The sequence below is a fragment of the Notothenia rossii genome (genome assembly GCF_949606895.1).
Source record: "Notothenia rossii genome assembly, chromosome: 7".
Taxonomy (NCBI): Eukaryota; Metazoa; Chordata; class Actinopteri; order Perciformes; family Nototheniidae; genus Notothenia; species Notothenia rossii.
The window spans coordinates 79017494-79039400 of record NC_136905.1 but is presented as its reverse complement, the minus strand read 5'-3'; the positions used below and the strand labels follow the sequence as shown (position 1 = coordinate 79039400).

At 41.6% G+C, this 21907-nt stretch overlaps 1 protein-coding gene across 1 annotated transcript in view; it reads right to left on the bottom strand.

Moving 5' to 3' along the window:
- stard9 (StAR-related lipid transfer (START) domain containing 9) overlaps nt 1-21205 on the bottom strand; it is a 56860-nt gene extending 35655 nt beyond the window's left edge. Inside the window, exons 1-3 of the mRNA XM_079693598.1 lie at nt 20959-21205; nt 17947-18016; nt 13503-13619 (exon numbers count right to left, since the gene is read on the bottom strand). Of these exons, the coding sequence (XP_079549724.1) occupies nt 13503-13619; nt 17947-18016; nt 20959-21005 (234 nt within the window). The 5' untranslated portion in view covers nt 21006-21205. The remainder of the gene's footprint in view (nt 1-13502; nt 13620-17946; nt 18017-20958) is intronic.
- Nucleotides 21206-21907: the final 702 nt, after the last annotated feature.

Genomic DNA, 21907 nt, shown 5'->3' with positions numbered 1-21907 from the left:
TCACACCTCCAAGTCATCAAAGCGCTTTACAAGTACACATTACACTCATATCATACATGTAAGGGTCATGTACTGTGGACAGTACCCACAGGAGCAAATTCGGGTGAAGTGTCTTGCCCAAGGACACAATGGACTGACACAGCGGCAGCGGGTTTCGAACTGGAGTTCCCCAACGCCACCATCGATCTGATTATCAACGCACAGCCCACTGCGCCACTCCGTCCATAGTGTAGATAATTAATAAGGATGCTAATTCAATCAGTCAATCAATCAATCAGTTCATGGCAATAGTTTTTTCCACCAGGCTGTCAGGAGGCTGAACTCTGCCCCCTTTCCCCCCTGCCCCCACTGGACTCTAACTCCCCCACACACTCAGACACTCAAATCCAGCACCAGACACTGGTTACGCTGCTATGGACAATAATGCACATTCGATGGATAATCTGCACTAATGCACATTCACAAAAATATTGAAGTGACTGTTATGTTGTATATATTGATTGTTGTGTTTTTATTTAGGTCTTAATGTGTGCACATGTAAAAATGTGTCTTTGACTGTGTACATATATATATACATATTTGCACACATATTTTTATATTTTATATACATTTGTTTTTATATTTGAAATTGTGGGAAACAGTATTGCGATCTCTCTCTGTCTGTACACACAAACTGGAAGATTGACAATAAAGTCGACTTTGACTTTGATACCTGCAAACACATGTGAAAGTGTTTTATTAAAAAAGTAGTTGCTCTCATGGCTGTTGGGTGTTTCCAGTGTAAGCCGATGTCCTTGATCTAACATGCATTGTGTTTTTAGTTTTTACATGAGTGTAGATTTACGCCAAGGTTTCTCCATTACAATGCCGTGGCGGCGGGCCAGTGTTGGGGAGTTAATGTTGCTTCCTGCTGAGGTGTTTGGCTAAGGAGCAGGGAGATCAGTTAATACTCTGGGTAAACAACTTTGCAGAATGTGTGTGTGTGAGAGAATCAAATGTGAGGGTAACAAGACTTTGAAAAGCGGCTGGGTCAGAAAAATAAACCTGGTGGTGGGACGGGGATCCGGGAGAGTCCCACTGAAAATAATCAATTGAGGGTCTTGTTTTCATTCTCTGGGTGTCTTCAACTGAGAGGCTGCAGATTATTAGCACAACTCAGCCTTTTTCTATGTGAGAAGTTCAACTAGTGCAAAACAAATCTGTGAAAAGTGAGTGTTTCCAAATGTTTGCAGTAAGAAATGAGTTGTGCTAAGGACAAAACAACACCAATCTTAATACAACATTATTATAAATCCTACCAACATCAAAGTTGTACTGTTCAGTTTTCGCCGTTGTATTGAGGTGATGATTCCACTCTATGGTGATTTTGCAGGCTGCAGCTTTAGTGTGCGGTTGATTAATTATACCAGCTCTATATTTGGCAACATAACCGGTGCTAGGGGAGAAATATGGATCCAATTCACTTTCAGAGCTGACAAACATCCAACCAGCCTATTATAAGTTCCCGGGGAAGAAGTGGCAGCCAACCTGTTTTTCCACGGCATCACAGAGACGGAGAATTTGCAGATACTTATCTTCACATTAATGTTTGAGAAGTCAAGTATCTTTGTATTGTGATAAGAACTGACGAATAACGAAACACCTCTCTGCACACGACACGTTGTGAATGGTGAGCATGATGGGGGGTGACTTTAGCACTTTCGGTGTGTGGACATGTGACTGGTATGAGGTCAGGCAAATGGAAACATGATCATTCTTCTCCATTGTTATGTTTCCATTGTTTAACACTGGAGACTTCATCAGAATGAGTGCCTCGGGACATAGGGATGTTAAACACCTGAACTTTTGAAAGAACATCCATAACATTCATCTGGCTGCAACTTACTAATTATGTATCTAATATATCACATTCCAATCACTTGTATATCGACTCTTATTGCACTGTTTCACAATTGTTTTTGTATTTACATGCACAAGCTCCATCCAAATGTAACGCATGCCTTGAGGGGGGGGGGGGGGGGGGGGAAACAACCTGATCTGGACCAGACCTGAGACACAGCACATTCCCCTGCAGAACCAAAACACCTTGGGGATCAGTGGGGGTCGACTCCCCTAGCCTCAGGACACTGGTGGGTAAGTACACAGAGAGGGGAGGGGAGGAACGCTTTCAAAGATATAACGACCTCCACGGGAATCAGTGAACATACCTCCCATGTGTGTGACTACAAACGACTGACAGGAGAAGCGAGTACCTGGAGCTTAGCCCGTGTATACTCTAGGTTTACAAAGCGGTGGGAAGAGGTTTACGTTGGATGTTGTTGAAAGCTCTCCAGAAAGTCCCCGGCCTTGTGAAAGCAACCTGAAAAAGATTTGGATTGTTTTTGGGAGTGTGTGAACCTGACTGTGTTAATATTCAACAGCCTTGAGATTTCTCTGAGAAAAAGTCAAATGTTAAACACTGACACGGGGAATTCACACGGAGACCAATGTCTTATCTGACCACAGAGACCAAGGGATGAAGCAAATAAAAACAACACCAAGGTTAGAGACTTGAAATGAGTACCATAAGTCACTAGGATTTAGAAAACATGATGATTTCATTAGGCGCGTTCACACCAAGTACTTTTTTTGAATTCAGGTTACTGGAATCATTTTACATTTCATCCGTTTCTTGACAAGGTGCTGAAAGGATAGCTGATCATTTGATCCCAAGAAGTAGAAGCAGAAATGTCAAATGTTCTTTGACTCCGGCTTCTCAGTTTGCAGCTTGTCTTCGTGCATACTAAACTACTCACTTAAAAATAAATATATATACACTAAAGGTCCCATATTATACAGTTTTTCATCAATATATTATAGGTCTCAGATACAAACATGTCTCTGTAGTGTTTGGCTGCAAACACCAAACAGATCATTGCAGCATTACCCATAATCCCCTCTGTTTCAGCCCTGTTTCCAAAGTGCTGATTCTCTGTCTGTTACTTTAGATGAAAATAAGGAGCCCCTCCCCACGCCACTGAGTGAGATGTGGTTAAAAATTACACAATGGTGCTCTAGGAGGAGATTCAGGTGATAAGGGGGGGGGGGCTAATGGTTACACAAGCCAAAAAATCGTTATGACATCATAAAGTGGCCAAAATCTGATCAGCTCATTTTCAGACAGGTTTTTATAGAAATGGATCAGGACAAAAAGAGAGAGAATCTTTGTTCCTGAAACTTTCAGAGTCTCTTTCCACAGAGGAGACACATGTTGATGTAGAAGAGAAGAAGAGACATGAAGAAGAGGGGACACATGTTGATGTAGAAGAGACATGAAAAAGTGGACTCGGCGGTGACCGTTAATCAAAGAAAAATAACTGTTGGCTTTGGTCACCGTTATTCATTTTAAAGTATTTCTCTGTAGCCTAGCCAACCATGTGCAGACAACAGCCACGTGTGACTAGTTAAAGTGCTGCCGCTAGGGCTGTCGTAATGAATGACCTTCAGTTTCTGTCAACGCACTCCATCCATCCATCTTCTCCCGCTTATTCGTGGTCGGGTCGCGGAGGTAGCAGTTCCAGCAGAGAGCCCCAAACTTTCTTTTCCCTGGCCACATCAACCAGCTCTGACTGGGGGATCCCAAGGCGCTCCCAGGCCAGAGAAGAGGTATAATCCCTCCATCTGGTTCTAGGTCTACCCCTTGGTCTCTTCCCAGCTGGACGTGCCTGGAACACCTCCCTAGGGAAGCGCCCAGGTGGCATCCTAACTAGGTGCCCGAACCACCTCAACTGGCTCCTTTCGACGCGAAGGAGGAGCGGTTCAACTCCGAGTCCCTCCCGGATGACCGAACTTCTCACCTTATCCCTAAGAGAGACACCAGCCACCCTGCGGAGAAAACCCATCTCGGCCGCTTGTACCCGCGATCTCGTTCTTTCGGTCATGACCCATCCTTCATGACCATAGGTGAGGGTAGGAACGAAAATCAACGCACTAATTAAATATTAGACTAATTGCTTCAGCTCTAACTCAATAACTGCTGCTGCTGAACCAGACGTGTTTGTGACGGAAATGAAAGCAGCACTACATAAACCTGGACAAAGAAAACACATTTGCTTTTTCTAAATTATATATTTTTGGGGGGAAATTGAAACAATGGGTTCCTTATGCAACTGCTGCTCAATAAAATGTATTGTGAAAAAGTGTGCAGACCCCTTGGAGTCCAGACCACCAAACGTTGCCCCCTGTGTCTTGGCTGAATGGAGGCTTAAACATGGAGACAAAAAGCAGCGCCTGCTCTGTCTTGTCCTCATCCTACAAAAACAGACACCCTCTCCTCCCTCAAACACAGAGAATCAATACGGCTCTTGTTAAAGTTGACCCTCTTAAAATTCACTCTAGGGGGGGGTACCACAAGGCTGAGGGTCTCTCCTGGTTAACACAAAGAGCAGGAACTTCACTTCCACTGTGAGCTCCCTCTCTGAACTTGACTCTCTCTGTAGAGTACTTTTTTTTTGTTCTGTCTCTTCTTCTTTATGCCTATTTTGTTTCATTAAAAGCTTGCAAAACAACTTTAAATGACCTCTGGACAAAACCACAAGGGGAAGCATAAACTTATTTCAACCTCAACGGGATAAAAAACAGTGTGTATGAGTTTGTCTAGACATGGCATATGTTGGGTGACATTAAAACCATCCTCTTTGTCGCCACTGTCACACCAAATTATTTCAGAAGATTTGCAATGTGTGTCATCGTGCTTTGGCTCTTTAAATGAACATCATGGCCTTCTGCCACAACCTACTTTCACAGTTCCCCTGCAGCACTGGGAGGTATTTCTGTCTGAACAAAGCAGTTGAGGTAAGGGGCAGGTTGCATTGTGGGAATGGAAATGCACTCAAGGATCGAATGAAGCAGGAAAGAAAACAGCCTGAAAATATAGTGACATGGCCGGAGCCATAGTTAGCGTGCAGGCTGGTTGGTCGCCTCGAAACACAGGGGACAGACTAAACACCCCCATTTACAGGAAGGCCGTTGTCATCAGGCCGTGTGTGTGTGTGTGTGTGTGTGTGTGTGTGTGTGTGTGTGTGTGTGTGTGTGTGTGTGTGTGTGTGTGTGTGTGTGTGTGTGTTCTGGAGGAAACGGCATCAATAGGGACAAAAGTCTCGGCGTTTGCTTCCCCCGCTCTGAGAAAAAAGAAATGTACAAACAATCTAACAATGAAAGAGGAAAAGCAGAATTTAGATTTCATTCTCTTACAGGAAATGTTGGTCAAATTCATCCGGTCAAAACAGAGAGGAAGGAAGGAAGAATAAAAACAAGGCTTCTTGGTTAGAAAGTGCAGCAAATGGGCTCAGGATTGATCAGAAGGCAAAGAAAAGGATGGTTTGTTTTGGCCTCATTATATAAACTGTGACGTATGAAATGCAGGTTGAAATACAAAACATGACCTTTGGCATGCTCCAGTCTGCTGCAGATATTTGGCTGCACAATAAATCCTCTAAACGCAGCAATCACAGAGCATCACTACCCCAAAAGAAAAAGCAGTGCAAGGCTCACACTACGATTCAAGGTTCAAGCAATGAGATGTCAGGAGATGGAAAAATAAGAGAGTGTGTTAGTGTACAGTATGCACACGTTTAAATTCATTCTGCCACATGATAGGAATGATGACAGACAGCCAGTTGTTAAATACAGTGGTGACATGCAAGGAGATGCTATCTTGTAAAAATCCCACTTTGGCAACAGATCTTAAAAGGAAAGTTGTAATGTCACGTGGGTCTAACTAAGTTAAAACAGACCTCTCTGAGGAAAATGAGGTCTTCTGAAAACCAAGCTGGGTTTTTTGCCCAAGATAGAAAAAAAACTGTGTCCTATGTTGTTATTTTTCCACAGTGACAGCGTGGTTGGTGGCTTGGTTATACACACAAAAGTGGAGGAAGGCAGCAGAATGGGTGAGAAATGTTGAGAACGAGCAGCTATAGTGGAATAATAACACAAAAAGACAAGAGTGAAAGAGTAATGGTGTAATGCCTCTGTAATGACTTAAGTCCTGTAATCACTGGTTGAGGAACAGGCCAAAAGCTGGTCTGGTTTTATGTGGCCGGCTGTACACAAAACCCCGGGAGGAGTATTTATGCGTAGTGTGCGAGTGCGAGTGTGTGTAAATGTGTTTAAGATGTTGTCAAGGGTGATGGCAATAAGCCAGACAAGCAATGTGGAGCAGTTTACCACATTAAAAATCATTGCTTGTGCCAGGTTTGACGCAACAAAAAGAACTGAGATTAGTTTTCCCTCCACAACCGCTCTCACTTGGAGGACGACTCTGAGCTCAGTGCAAAGACTTGAGACTGCAAGAGGAAAATAAGTGCAAATCGAGACGCATAAAAACATTCAGTTTAACAAACAAAAGCCTTATGAACTCCTCGAAACAATTCCTCCATGTTGAGGACCGGACAGCTGCAGAAGAAGCGTTGGTTCTCATCCCACGCTTTCCAACTGGGTTACACAAACACAACAGCTGGGCCCAGAGCACAAGCTAAATGCTTTTGTTTAGACACAGGAAAAGAAATGTCACTGGTGATTCTTGCCCTGAATTCCTGCTAGAGTTCTAGGTTATAGAATCAGATGTGGAAAAGGGAGACATTTGAAGTGAGTACAGGAGGGAGGGAAAACACAGATAGGAGGACAGTATCCCATCAAGGAGAAGAGACCGAGAGGAGGAAACTGTTTGGCCGGAGTTCAACAACGCTCTCGTTTGTCACACTTGGACAGAATTTGTAGGTCAAATTAGCATGGGAGGACATGGGAGGACATGGGAGGGAGGAGGGAGGAGGGAGAGAGAGAGATGTGCAGGCCAAACAGATAGGCTGCTCCTCATTACTCAGGCCTCCCTACACACGGGAATGAAGGACAGAGGGAAAAAGAGTAGGACAGGAAAGTGGGGGGGAAAGCAAGCAGTAAGATCTCTGGCAGTGCATTACATTTTTCAGTGCACACTCTGGGGCAAACAAACAAATAGACCCATATCTGGAGAGAGTTTGGAGATTGGGCGCACCTCCCATCATCCGTTAAAGGGACCGAAGCACCACTCTGTAGAGCCGAGCTGAATGTCCAGGGTATATGCAGGAATCCTGAAGTCAAATGTAATTCCTTTTTTAAGACCCTTTCCACTTGGCGTTCTAACCGGTTACCTTGGCGACACACTTTACCTCACATTGACTATATACAGTATTGATTGTCCTTCCTCCTTATCTTCCAACCATTTGGACGCAGACTTGCATTTCCCCATAACGATGTTGTTTAACAACCGGCGTAAACGGGCCTTCGAGCGCTATCAAGCAGTGAGCGTGAGATGTCCTGTTCAGATGACGTCAAACCCAACGGGATGCCATAAATAAACTCCACAGAATCACACTACACACCTACGCAATGATTACATTCAGGCAGACTGTAGAACACAACCTCTTTGGACAATTTATATACTTATTGAAAACAAGCTACAAATTATAATATCTTGGAAAATGCCGTTTAATACTTTTTAATAGCCTTCATTTTCGCTAAATTGATTTATCAACTTTTAATACTTTTTAAGACCCTGCGGACACCCTGATGTCACACTCTTTATGGCAGGCTGGAAATGACTTCTCCAGCCTTCAGACTGATGGCAGCCTCGTGTGATATCCATAAGGTGCAGTGGTACCCTATAGGTACCTTCACTGGGCAATAAACTGGAGCGTTATTACTAAAGTTGGACAAACTACTTTTCTTGCTAAAAATAAATCTAGAGCCGGCCATGGTGCACACCCGGAGGCATCGTGCCCAGTGAAGGCTGGCCAGCGTGAGGGATAGGACCCAAGAAGGGAATCTCTTACAAAAACCATGCGTACCTGACCCTCCGTTTGAAAATAAATAATACACAATAGAATTTTTTGTAGAAAATCCTTGAAAACAATCAAGCATATACTTCAGATACTTGATCTGCAGCAAAAGCTGATCCTAAGCCCACTGGCTAACTGTCTATTCATTTCTTCTTAACCTTTTTGTGAAATTCTGCCAACTAAGAGACCAAACTATAACTACTTCCTGCTACTTTCACTCTCGCTACAACTCTTCTTATCCTCTGGTTTCACTGATAGAAAGCGGTGAGTCCATACATAAAACACAGGTGCTTTTCCTGTATCAATAAAGTGAAGATATCCTATTTCTTCGTCGACAGCATGTGGTTCATTTTGTGTCCTGTGTGTGGTTAACGCAAACCAGGCTGAACTGGACGGGACTGTGAGTGAATTCACGCACATGTGTGAAGAGGATTTTTCTCAAACACTGCAAAGCTATTCTCTCTTCTGTCTGCAGCGCCACTGACACACAGACCTAGAAACACTGTGAGCATAATGAAATCACAGAGAGAGGGGGAGAGAGAGAGAGAGAGAGAGAGAGAGAGAGAGAGAGAGAGAGAGAGAGAGAGAGAGAGAGAGAGAGAAGAGGAAGGGAAAGCCCCGGCAAGCGGACTGCTTCTGGCAATAAAAAGCAGCATTGTGCTCTTGAGCCGAGTCCTAAGCAGTGACGTCTTTGTGTTGATATTTAACTGTGAAAAATGACTTAGTGAAGCAGCTGTGAGTTTGTCAGGCGAGATCTGGGGGCTGCAGTGGAACCCCCAGCCCATTTCCCCTGCTCTCCCCCTCCCCTCCTCCGCCTGCTACCCGAGGAATTCACATTTGCTCTTAGTGTTTAATCGGTTTCGCTTGCCATTCCCTGTCTCAATCCTCTGCTTCTCCGTTACTTCCCTCTCCCATGTTTCAAACAGTCAAAAGCTATACAAAAAGCTGAGGGTTTTGAGTTATTAAATAGTGGAAAAAGCTATTTATTAGCTCAACACGTAGCCCCAAAACAAAAGACAGGAGTTTGGAACAACAGCTGGCTCCCATTACGGAATGTGTTTCTCTTCCTTTTACCTGTCAGAGCCCAACTCGTTCTTTTTCTCAACCTTCTTCTAGAAACTTTTGTAACAGACTGATGCAACTTAAAAAAACTGAGCTTCAGTGTGACCATTTTTTTTGTGTTGTGGGGAGCCATCAGGGACAAGATTGCAACCATGTCTGCACCCCAACATGAAGTTAGATACCACAGTTCTGTCTAGTCTGTCTGCTGTGACAGTGGATGAGGACAGGAACCCCCACGAGTGTCTGGTTGAAACTATCAGTGATTCATGGACATGTACTGCACAAAATAATGGGGTGGGGGACTGGGCTTCCATTCTCTGAGGGGCGCAGGGTGTGGTAGGATAGCACTGGAGTGGAAAAGAAAGAGTTAAGCTCTACTTGCTACCACTGGCTCAGATAGTCTCATGGGGACCACAGAAGACATATTCAGAGCAAGTCCCTTTTCCTGCTCTAAAGGAAGTCAAACATGTATTTTTAGAAAGTAGGAACCATGAGAAAATATGTAGTACTGGCAAAAAAAACATCATCTCATTAATGGTGCGTTTCCACTGCAGCGCGGAGCTCGCTTTAAGCGTGCCGAGCCGTGCGGGGCCCGTTTTTGGTTGCGTTTCCACTTGGCCTAGTACCGGCTAGCGGGTCCTAATTCACAGTTTTTCTGGCCCCATAAAATCGTGGTTCTAGGGCCAGGGACAACCAGGGCTGAGTCGGGCTGAGTATGCTAAACTAGAGTGAGAATCGCTGGAGAGGGGGCTACAACTACAACAAAATGAACATATCTGACCGTGATTTAATTGTAATACACGTTTCAAAATGAAGCCGAAGTAACAACATACTGATACCGGTTAGTAAAAACCATGAATTAATGCTTTGACAAGTCTGCAGACAGACGGCAGGCGAAAAACCTTTTAAAATGCGTGTTGTCTAAATGGAGATTGGCTAAGCTAACGCAGTATATGCCCCGACCGTCCACACTCACAACAACGGCCTGTACAGACATAAATAAACCAGCGACTGTATTCACCATGACACAGACAGTCTGTGGTTTGTACTTGTTTAACTTATGTCTAGTTTCTGAACAGATATGAGGAGCTATGAGTTTGAGTGCTAACAGCTGTGTTGTTTTTCTGGGGATCTCATTGAAGATGACGTCATGGCTCCGCCTACACTGCGTTACTATAGATACTACCCCAGTTCCTAAACTGTAATGGAAATGCGCCATAAAGTGAGCCAGTCCTAACGAGGCCTAGCCATACCGAGCGAGGTCGTGTAGTGGAAATGCGCCGTAATGTGTTAAAATATATGTCGTTGGATCCCAGGTATAACAAAATCTGAACACTAATTTAAAAGCGATTGCCTAAATGTAATGCCACCCACTGAATGAAACGAGGCGATACAACAATGTGGGAAATGAACATGAAATCTCAACACGGCTGTAACATGTTGGTTGTGGATGAAAAATGTGACTTCTTAGACAGGCTCTTCACTGATCTCTCAAGCTATGTGTCTGGTAAAACTGTTATGAGTGGCTCTTGAGTTATAGTGTCCACCTGCCTCTGTGCTCCATTAATAAGGCTTACTGTCGTACAACACAAACAGAGGTTTCACTGTTAATTTACATCCACCAGAGAGATGCCTTATTCAAATATATTAAGCGATGATGTGATCAGTTAACGGCTGACGTCGTCATCCAAACGTCTTTGTTAAAGAGGCAATTCTTTGGATTCTGGTGAAGGAAAAGAGGTCAGATTTAAATCTCCGAACTTCACTTGTGTCCTTCGCCCACCCCGGGTCATAAGAGGAATGTCTTGTGGCAACCAAGCCTCTGTGACTGGACACAATTCTGCTGAGGACAGCGGCGTCCAAAGCCAGAGATGAAGAAAGAGGAGAAAGTGCTGTGTTGTCTGTTGCTCTGCACAGTGAGTAGGCCGTCCTCCTCACAGCCTGGTCTTTCTCAAACATACAAAGGCAGCTCTGACAACAGGAGAGAGAGGCAGAGAGGGAGTGGCAGAGAAGTGACTGTAATGCTAAGGGTGCAGCTATTCTGCTGGACAATGAAAACTTGATTTACATACAAATGAATAACAAGACAATTTATATTAAAAAAAGGGTAGGTTTTGTACAGATGTGCTGTAATTAAATTAGCTGTCATTTCCACTTGATCTTGAGCTCTTCTCAGGTTCCAGAAGCAGCCTCCAATCAAAGCAACACAAAGATATCTAATGGCCCAATCAAAACCGGGACATGAAAAGCGAGCGTGCCATGTCTGAGGCAAAGAGACTTCTGGGTAACAGATGGAGCCGATATCATATCCCCCGAGTGGCCATCTGTGTAAAAGCGTTTCCTCAGGGCTCTGCTCTTGGTACAGGTTGTGTTTGCCCAGTGTCAACTTGTGGGCAAAAGCCTGCACTGGCACACACTCTGTCTCTACCCCACAAGAGGGCAATTAAGACGGCACAAAAACAAGACCAATCCTTAGGTAGTGCTTCACAAATGTCAAATCTGATCAAATGACTACTTACATAAAAACAGTGGCCACTTTATTAGGTTCACCTGTACAGTCTAATGCAGTGGTCGCCAACCAGTCGATCGCGATCGACCGGTCGATCGTGAGTGTGGTGCGGGTAGATCGCGGACCGTTAAAAAAAAAAAGTAACAAAAGAAAGGAAAATTAAATTAAAATAATAATGTTTGAAAAATACGTTTTTAGATGTAAACCTATCATCCACCACCCCGTTAGCAGGTGCCACTTGATTGACATATATTTGAGACACCTCAATAATATAATACATTAACCGTGTTTTACGTGAACCTCATCATGAGTCATAACACAAGAGAGGACGGCAGGACTGCAATTTCCCGTGTTCAGTGAATGCAACAGAGGCAAGTCACCAGACCAATCAGAGAGTTGCATGGAAATACACGTGTGCTTGTGTCATTCAAGCTCGGCTCTGTGTGTGTGTGGCAATAGCGCATTTAGAGAGAGAGGGGGAGAGAAGGGGAGAGAGGGACCGGTGCTAGCGGGGACCGTGATGTTAGCATCTGGTTAGCTAGCTGCACTAACGGACATAAGGAGCTGTCTCCACAACAAGCTGGAGGAGAGTCCTCCCCTGTCAGACTGAGGGGCTCAGGTGAGCTAAAGGACTCTCTGAGTGTTTAGAACGGTTTTGTCACAAATTATTCAAAAGATTATTTCCGCGGCACACCTTCATATGATCATTATAGTTATACAAACAATAAGAGAATAAATGAAAAACAGGTATGAAATAGCCTACTATATGGCAGTAAAACAAGATTACAGTTTGAAAGGGGAGTGATTTGTAAAATATCCATAAAGAAAAAGAAAATCTGTTTACAGTTCTGTTTCATCTGGGTGTTGTGAGATGAATCCATAGATCTCTTCATGTTGCTCTCAAAGTGCACCAGATTGATGCTTTCAACTTCAATATTTAAAAAAAAATCTTCCCGGGGGAGCATCCCCCCGGACCCCCCTAGAGGAGGTGAGTACCCCCCTAGAGGAGGTGAGGTCTGCCCCCCACTCATAAAAAATAGCACTTTACCCCTGCCTATATGCCTTGAGCTGATTATGGAGCCTTCATTGTAACAGTAATTCAGATGCAATTAGCCTATATAAAAGGCCTCAAATTGGAAGCATTGTCTGGGCCGTCTTTTTCACTCAATTCTGCAATAGGTAGATCTCGCCTTTCACCTAGGCCGAGGTCCGTGATCTTGGGCTTAAAAAGGTTGGTGACCACTGGTCTAATGCAACAGTCTCAAGAGCACATACTGTATCTTACCTGTCCTAAAGTACCTTCATTGGTTGCCTGTTTTTATAATAAGAGTTAAAGATCCTTTTATTAGAGTTGAAATCACACCATGGACTAACGCCTGGCATAGATCACAAGGACCTCTTGCACTGGACTTTCAATCACTCCCAGGGTGAGGAGAAAGCCATCGGGGCGAGGTAGCATGCCTCTGATATAGCATGCTTGAAGAACAAAACAATGTTGTGTTTTCATTAGTTTCTTAGTCTTTGTTTTGCTAAATTATGATTGGTTTTTGTATTTTCATCGTATTGTTAAGCACATTTGATTGTAACCTTGCACAAAAGACCCTATAATCAAATAAAGTTGAAGTTAAAAATGTTTTTGAAATGATAGGAATCACAAGTCATCTTAATGGCAGAAACGTTATTTTGGATTGCCCTAGATGTGTACCCAATGAAGTGGCCAAGTAGTGTACAGTACTTATTAAGGACAGAAACCCAGTGCAACATTCAAGCCAACATAAGACAATTCCATCCAAATGAAAAAAACAAAACGGGAATTGTACCCTTGGTTCTACTTTCACTCTTGTGTATATCTTGGAGCATCGTTTAAATAAGAACTGTTTATTGCCATATTTCTACACTACAGACGCAACATCAGAGAAAAGTTGAGTTTGAGACTATTGGATGGGAACTCTGATGTTGTAAGATAACGGTTAAACAGTCATTATTCAGGCAATACCTCCATACAGTAGCAAGTACATGGGAATGTTATGAGAATACTGTAGCAGTTAGTTTAGGTTAGTTAAGGGTCAGGTCATTACCTCCTCCTGAGACGCATAGCGAGGCTCTGCAGGGTCCACCGACCAGTAGCAGTAGTCAAAACAAAACTCCAGAAGCTTCTCCCTGGAATCTATAGCACCATCTGAGCGTCCGTCCAGCTTCAGGGAGGAAAACAGAAGAGATTATTATTAACACTCTCTAATACCGGTCAAAATCCTAGCATAACAACGCAAGATGTAAAGAACAATTACTTTATTAAGTCAGAACAATAAATAAAGAACTTTGTCTGACAGAGCTGTATACATTGCTCACGGAAAATCTTAAGACAATAGATTCAATGACAGAAGAATTTGGGCCTAAGAAATGAGAGTAGTGTTAGAATAACCGCAATAAAGCCAGGTGCTATAGATTTATTACAGGTCTGATATGGTGTGGAATAGGGCTGAACGATATACCGTGTCATGGCGATAACCGCGATATGCGCATGCGCGATATTCACATCGCAGGGACGGGCGATATTTTTTTTAATTTATTTTTTTTAGGGCGTTCGATGTTAAGTAGGTAAATTTACTCAAACACGTCATGTTACAATTATTTTGCTGCTTGCTACAAAAAGAACTTGCGCGGCTCTCATGTCAGGGGTACTTGAGTGGAGTGACATGCAGGCTCTGAGTCTGCATGCACAGCAAACAACTATTTCAGATGCCTTTGCCGGTGTTCCACCATATGAGAAAGGTTCAAAACGCCATAAAGGAGCTGGTGTATAGCTGTTCTTAAGTTTATTTTTATAATGTTGTTTAAAAGATGTCCACTACTTTGCTGCTATTTGCACAAAAAAGGTTTTAATTGTGGAATCAAAAGTGAAATGACCTATTTGGTCACGTATGTTAATTCCCTAATGTGATGAAGCTTCCTATAGTTTAATGTAATACGTTTAATCTCTTGGATCCCTTCTAGACACCACTCTTCTTCATTCACAGATGAACCCCCTTATTTGAGGGTAAGCAACCTGCATTATGATGACATGTTAGATCATGACTTAAGGTATGATGAGTCAACCAGTTAAGATCCAGACGTCCGTGACTAAAATCCTTCATCCGGTTAAATATAGTTTTAAAAAAACGCAATATATATCGCAGGGGGAAAAAAAAATCACAATGTCAGTTTTTTTCAATATCGTGCAGCCCTAGTGTGGAATTACAAGCAAGTTGTTTCCATTCATTAGCAACGCATTCGCTCCTCTCACAGTTCAGTTGCCTCACTGCATTAACAGTAAACACCTTTCTGCTAACTGTGAGGAAAGACAGCACAGCAGCTTTTGGACTCGTCCCAGCACAACAGTTGTAGTGGATAATCAGTGCAGCATCTAAACATCGCTTCTAAATCCCTGCAGTCAACCTGAAGAACAATAACGTTCCTGCTGAGAACAGGCTGTTATTTTCTGTTCTGCAGTATCTCTTTTTTAATTATTTGTAATACAAGGTTTTAAATCTATTCAGGTGTATCCACATAGCTAATACTTTGCCCATCTGTTTAGAGGAATGTATTTTGAGTATAAAACAAGTTTGTGAGCACTAAGGCATGAGTTTGATTCTGGGGAAAGATCAGACTTTAAACTAAATGAATTTGAGCTGCATTAGATGTTGATCTATTGAAGTAAAAGTCAGAGAATAAAGTGAATTATCTATAGAATAAACTTCTTTCTTTATACATTTTAATGTCGGCAAGATCTTAATATAATAGGAGTATTATAAAGCAATATATTGCGTGGGTGAAATACCAGCAATCATAATATAAATACATATCGTTCCAGCATTAGATGTGCAATGTCTGGTATCTTTTGTACATAAGTTAATTAGGGCCACATTAAAAAAAGAATTGGGAGGATTTGAAAAAAATATGTTTTTTTTTTGTTCCGACTTTAATCTCAGAATTCTGACTTTTTTCACAGAACAAAAAAATTTTAATTCTGAGATTAAAGTCAGAATTTTGAGAAAAAAAGTCAGAATTCTGAGATTAAAAACCAAAAGCATTTAACTGGGTTAAATATCCCAAAAGTACGGAAGAGGATTAGGGCCACATACATTTCTTTTTGGCCCCTAATCCTCTTCCGTACTTTTGGGATATTTTACCAGGTTAAATGCTTTTCGTTAAACAGCTTTCATTCAAATAAAAAGCAATGCTGCTTCTATTAAAAGTGTTTTTCACATGAACATCCCTTCATTCTATAAAGCTTTTCTTGTTTTATGTGTCACCATCACATTATCATAATAAAAGTATAGAGTCACATTTCTCTTGTTTAAAAGTGCAAATAATTGTTTCTCTCTGACACATTTACTATTCACTTCTGGCATACGAGTTGTTGTGTTACCATCAGACTCCAGTGTAATTGCACTGGGATTTTTTCGGGGTGACATCAGTGTATCATGTTAACATTTGACACTTTCACGAAGCTTGGAATACAAAAAAAAATCCTGCTTGCTCAGTTACCAGTGTTTGTGCCGCCACGCACACGATGTTTCAAAAGTGGTTTTCTATGTTGCCCTTTACTGTGTATTTATTTGTGAATTTAATTGTGAATTTATTTGTGTATTTACATGTGAATTTACTTGTGAATTCATTTGTGTATTTATTTGTGTATTTATTTGTGTATTTATTTGTGAATTTATTTGTGAATTTATTTGTGAAATTATTTGTGAATTTATTTGTGTATTTATTTGTGTATGTATTAGCGATATGTGTGCGTCTTTACGCAATGCTGTTGGCCATGCCGTTTGATACGATCTATATTGTGCCGCGGTACATGACGGTTTTGTGAGTCCTCCCATTAAAATCTGCCCTCTCTGTAGATTTGTTCTGGCGCCGGGTCTGGTTAAATGTCTTGTTGACGGACACTTCAGAGACAGACTCATGCTGCGGAGAGGGTCCTTTAGTCAGTGTTGTAGTTCAAACCAAGCAGTCAATTATCCACATCATAATCCAAATGATGAACCCACTCAGCCATTTATGTAAATAGCCTTTTCTTCCTCTAACTGCAGCATTAGGCAACACTAAGCTCTGAGTATCAATTTTGCTCAGAGCAATTGGAACTTCTGAGAGCACGATTGTTTAACCCCCCCCCCCCCCCCAGCACTTTTAGGAGATTTAACAAAGGCCTTGTGGTGAGAGGGATTAGCCAAAAGCAACACCAGCTACAGCCCACCAGAGCTCCAACCACTGATAAAGTCTCTTGTTTTACACCTAAATTAAGTTAGGGGGGAAAACAGACTAGCTGCCAAACATTACCTTTTATCTTTTCTGATTCTGTGCTTTTTAATTTAGATGAATAGATTGGCTTTTATAACTTGCAGTTTGTAAAGTAGCTTTAAGGTTATTGTCCTGTAAAATCCACCCTTTTTCTTTGCTGTTTAAGATCTTCCAAAACTGTCCCACTAAATAATGATTCCCTTGAACCTTTTCCACAGGGCGGCCATATGTGCTCTGTCTCTGTCACATCATTTGAAACAGATTCTCTCCTCCCCCACCCAACCTCTCTCTTTAGCTTGATCAACAAAAGTCTCCATGTACAGTACGTGTGACTAGCAATCAACTGGAAGCTGATTTTAATGTATCCTTTTTTTTAATGTGTGCATCCCTTACATGGGGGATACACATTGTGACATATGATCCTCAACAAGGCTTTTGCAGTTGTATTATCTCAACACAGGCAAAGCAGCTCAACCACACAGACGAGTCTCCTCAGACATCTGACGCAGCAGGTTCCAAGCTTAGTGAAAGTGTCAGCTTACAGCAGGGCTGGGGAACCTTTTCCCTCTCGAGAGCCATTTCAATTTTTACAACATCCTCCGAGGGCCGTTCAAATTATTGAACTCAACCTCTGCTAAAAAAACTAACGTCACAGCCCATTCATTTCGCCTTTCTTTCCTGCTGTGCAAAGAAAAATCAACCTCTTAATCCAGATATCTTTCCGTTTTACTTTCAAAGTTTTTATGTTATGCTTTGGAGAGAGTGTGTAAAAGGCATAAGGACCAAAATGCAGACACTCCCTATCACTCGCATGCAGATCTTTTTTTTAATATTGAAGTTAAAAGCATTAATCTGGTGTGTGAGTGAGTGTGTGTGTGTGTGTGTGTGTGTGTGTGTGTGTGTGTGTGTGTGTGTGTGTGTGTGTGTGTGTGTGTGTGTGTGTGTGTGTGTGTGTGTGTGTGTGTGTGTGTGTGTGTGTGTGTGTGTGTGTGTGTGTGTGTGTGTGTGTGTGTGTGTGTGTGTGTGTGTGTGTGTGTGTGTGTGTGTGTGTGTGTGTGTGTGTGTGTGTGTGTGTGTGAGTTCAACACATATAATAAACAATAGTGACATCGAGCCGGAAAAGGCTGGTCTGAGGCTGTAAACATCCGGTTGTTGTGGTAGATAAACGCCCTCTACACTAAATATTGGACATAAATGTAAAGCACATTGGATATACCGTAATCACAGCAAAACACTCACCTTTACATTTTTGATCCTAACGAGCTTGTCCTCGACTTGAACCGCTAACCTTCCTCCATCTGCGCTCTCCCTGTGAGAGAAGAAAACATTGCTCTCGTCAACTTTGTAAACATTCCCATTTGGATGCGTTGAGAAGTGTGACAGCTTTTTATGAGAAGTGAGAGGGATCAGATTGAAGAGAAAACATGAAAGGCATATCAGTAGTAGTGATCAGTGACTACATCTATATGATCAATAATGTTCCACTATTATTCAGAATATGAGACGAATACGAAAATTCCGTTTGGTGATTTGAAATATTTTTGAAAATGCCAATATTGCAAAGATTTGGGGAGCATTCTTTGGTCGTGTTAACAGCGCGATCAGAACATGTTTTGGTTGCCGCAGTTTTCAACACACTGCCTCTTGACTGCAGCTGGAAAAGGTGGGAAGCGCAGTTGTAGCACATACTGCAAGGGGGTGCATGTTTACAGGAATATTCATGGATTATTAATTTAAACAGCTGGCTAGGAATATTGTGAGCATAGCATTTCCCACTTGACAGATTTAACAAAGGTTTCACTTTGGATGAAACTCCCTGCAGACAGATTAAAATAGGTTTAAAAAAAACTATTTTTGCAGATGCACACATAATGGAGAGGGTGTCCAGAGACATTTAGGCCGTCACATGGTTAACACAATGAACCTCTGTGTGTGTGTGATCCATGAAATCGTCACTGACCAGTTTCAGATTCAAATGAAAACAGACGCTTCACTCGGATGAGGAAGCTTGGGCTGTTTCCACAGATTCTACACTAGTATTGTATATATGTGTGTGTGTGTGAGTGTGAGTGTGATTGTGAGTGTGTGTGTGTGTGTGTGTGTGTGTGTGTGTGTGTGTAACAAGGTCAACTCAGCAGCTGGACCCAGCACATCTGATGCAACACACACGAAAATCGAGGCAATCACAACATGGAGCTGAGAGTATTTCGATCTCCAGGAGCGATAAAGGCGGTGATTCCTGTCTGTAGTGCAAACGCTGAGTCTCTGTGGAGGGTTGGGGGACGACGGGGGGGTTTTGTAATCGTCAGCTCCCCCTGAGCTTCACCATGCGGGACTCATTTTTCCAGCAGTGGTGGCCCAACCCAAAACCAGCAACCTTCAATCTCAGGCTCTAAGTAGCATGAAGGGGAGGAGGAGGGTGGTAGAAACCTCGTAACATAAAAAAACAGTGTTGAAACAAACCCAGGACCAGAATTCTCACAATCTGGCACACATGTTTTTGCACATGAGAGTGGCTTCATGCCGTCTAAGGGGGGCGGGGGGCATTGAGTCCTTAAACAATGAGCAACACACTTCTGCGCCCGGCCAATGAGGAATGCAGCTGACCAACCTGGTGTTAAAGTTATGTGTAAGTGAAACCGACAGATCCAGGAATGAGGAAACAGACATTTGCATGACAGTGAACATTATGTATAAGAATTGCTTTTGTTATGCAAAATACCAGGAAGGCTGTTTGAAAGAATCATTGTCGGAGCCTCCATAGCTTGGATAATGCTTTGTTATGGTACTGTAGTGGCATTTAGATTAAGAACCCCAGCCAAACATCCTGCAGGAGGTGAAGTGAAATCAATATACTACTGTAGGACTCTATGTATTATATCCTCACACTGCTGAAACAAAAATATATGTTATCCAACATGTTGTAGCAATCTGTCTCTTCATTTAAAGGGAGGTCCAGTGGAGCAAAGTAGCTTTACAACCTCCATGTGTTACTTTGCTACCTAAACCGCAGATTTTACAGCACTGTAAAAACAGGGGGGAACTAGTTTTCCATAAATGCCTCACACCTAACAAAGGTAATCTCAAAGCCAATGAGAAAATGAGAAAAAAAATGTGTTTTGTGTATTTAAAATGTATACATTTTGCATTAAAGATTTAATTATCCGACTAAACAACATCAGTTGGCTAAGCCTAATTTGTTTTTTTCTGTTCCATATTATGTAATCAATCTCTTAAACCCCACTGTTAAACGAGTGGACTATTCATTAATAACTTCTGTGCAGTCAACCAGTGCACATACAACATTTCTAGCCATGCATAATAGAGAGGTTTTCATTTCATTTGAATGGGGATCTGAAAGTTCTCAGAAATAGAAATGCAAGGCTGAATTATGAAGGAATCGTGTAACAAAGGATGCTCAAGACATCTAGAGTATATCCATTTGATGGAAAGATGCAGCCAAGTAAAACATAGAGTCTTAGGTTGAACAATTTACTGAGTGTAAACTTGTATGAGCTAGAACAAGATGAAACAGATATACCATCTATGAAGAAAAAGCATCGGATCACATCTGAGCAGCAGGCACCAGTTAATGAGATTCCAGCAAGTACTTAAATATCTGTTTATCAACCATCTGTTATTAACCAACATTTTTAAGTTCAGAAAAAATGATGGGATAATACAAAGAAAAAGCTCTGATTTTCCTGCAATCTTGTAATCAATTGTAAGGCTCAGGTACAGCAATGATCGATTGCTTTAAAATAACTGATACTGATTGATCCTAGGTGCAATCATACATAAAGCAAAGGTGTTTTAAAAGCATTACAGTCAATCACCACATGGTCTTAATGGCTGTGCGTAAAAATAATATAGTGGGACACTTAACCCAAGCTCAAGGTTTTGTGGACATTACTCAGCACCACACACACATGCACACAACATGAGTCACTACTGACAGCCACAGTTGTCATTATTCACCATGTGCACCACTGTTTTTAGCTAGCTAACAAGCTAAAAACTAATAAGCTAGCTAAAAACTGGATAGCTGTTTACTTAAAAAGTGCTAATTAAACATGAGAAGCTTAACGTTAGGTTATTGTTTTTGATTAGCATTAAGGAGTAGCTTAAGTCACATGACTCTGGCTACAACAGTTCTGCCATGAAGTAAAAATAACGACATTTATAATAAAGTTCACTCTTAAAATGTACATTTAATAAGTACTTTAATTAGCCTGACAGCTGACGTCTTACCTTGCGTTGAGAGGACGGACGCGGATGGCAACTTTAACATTAGCCATGATGCCTTCACGAACTCAACAGTTGGCTTACTCGGAGTAAAATAGCAGTTTCCATGAGAGTATTTGGGGTCTTCTGGCATATTAAACTCCGATAAAAGCTGAAAGAGCGGGAGGAAACTGTCCTGCTATCCGCTGTTCAAGCCATCTCCACCGGCTGCTGGCCGCGGGTTCAACTGAGTGACGAACCCCCGACTGGAGAAACTTCCTGCCGGACAGAGAAAGAGGGAGGAGGGGAGGCTGCTGGATACTCCCCTTACTACGACATATTCAAATATTTTTAGATTTTTTTTGCATGTCTGTTATTATTTAAATCTATTATTTTAAGAGTAGGGAAGCATACTTTGTCTTTTCTGGTAATTATATATTTTGTAGATTTCTTACAATTTAAAAAAAAATTGTATTGCATGTCTATTATTATTATTATTATTATTTCAATCTACTATTAAAAGTGTTGTGGAAAATATTTAGGGAGCATACTTTGTTGTGTTTTCTGATAAAAATATATTTTGGAGATTATTTTAATGATTTTTTTTAGACATGTCATGTCCTAGGCTTTTTCATTTCTAAGGTGTGGAAGTAGGCTAACATTAATTAAATGACAAAAACAAAGTGATGAGAATAGATGTGAACAAAAAAACTGTTGAGTAAGTAATAATAGCTTGGTCTAATTTAAAGCCAATTTAATTAGTGTTGATATGTTCAAAGCAGCATCTGCATTTCTTTATTTAAAGAAAGTGGTCTCAAGAATGGAATAACCTTTAATAATTAAGAAAGAAATTCAAGTGATGAAAATGTTAAAACATAATAATGGAAGTGAAGATTTGTGTGTAAATGTAATAATATAGTTATTGTCAATGGATATGATACATCTTATACTATCGTTAATAAAACCCCACTGACAT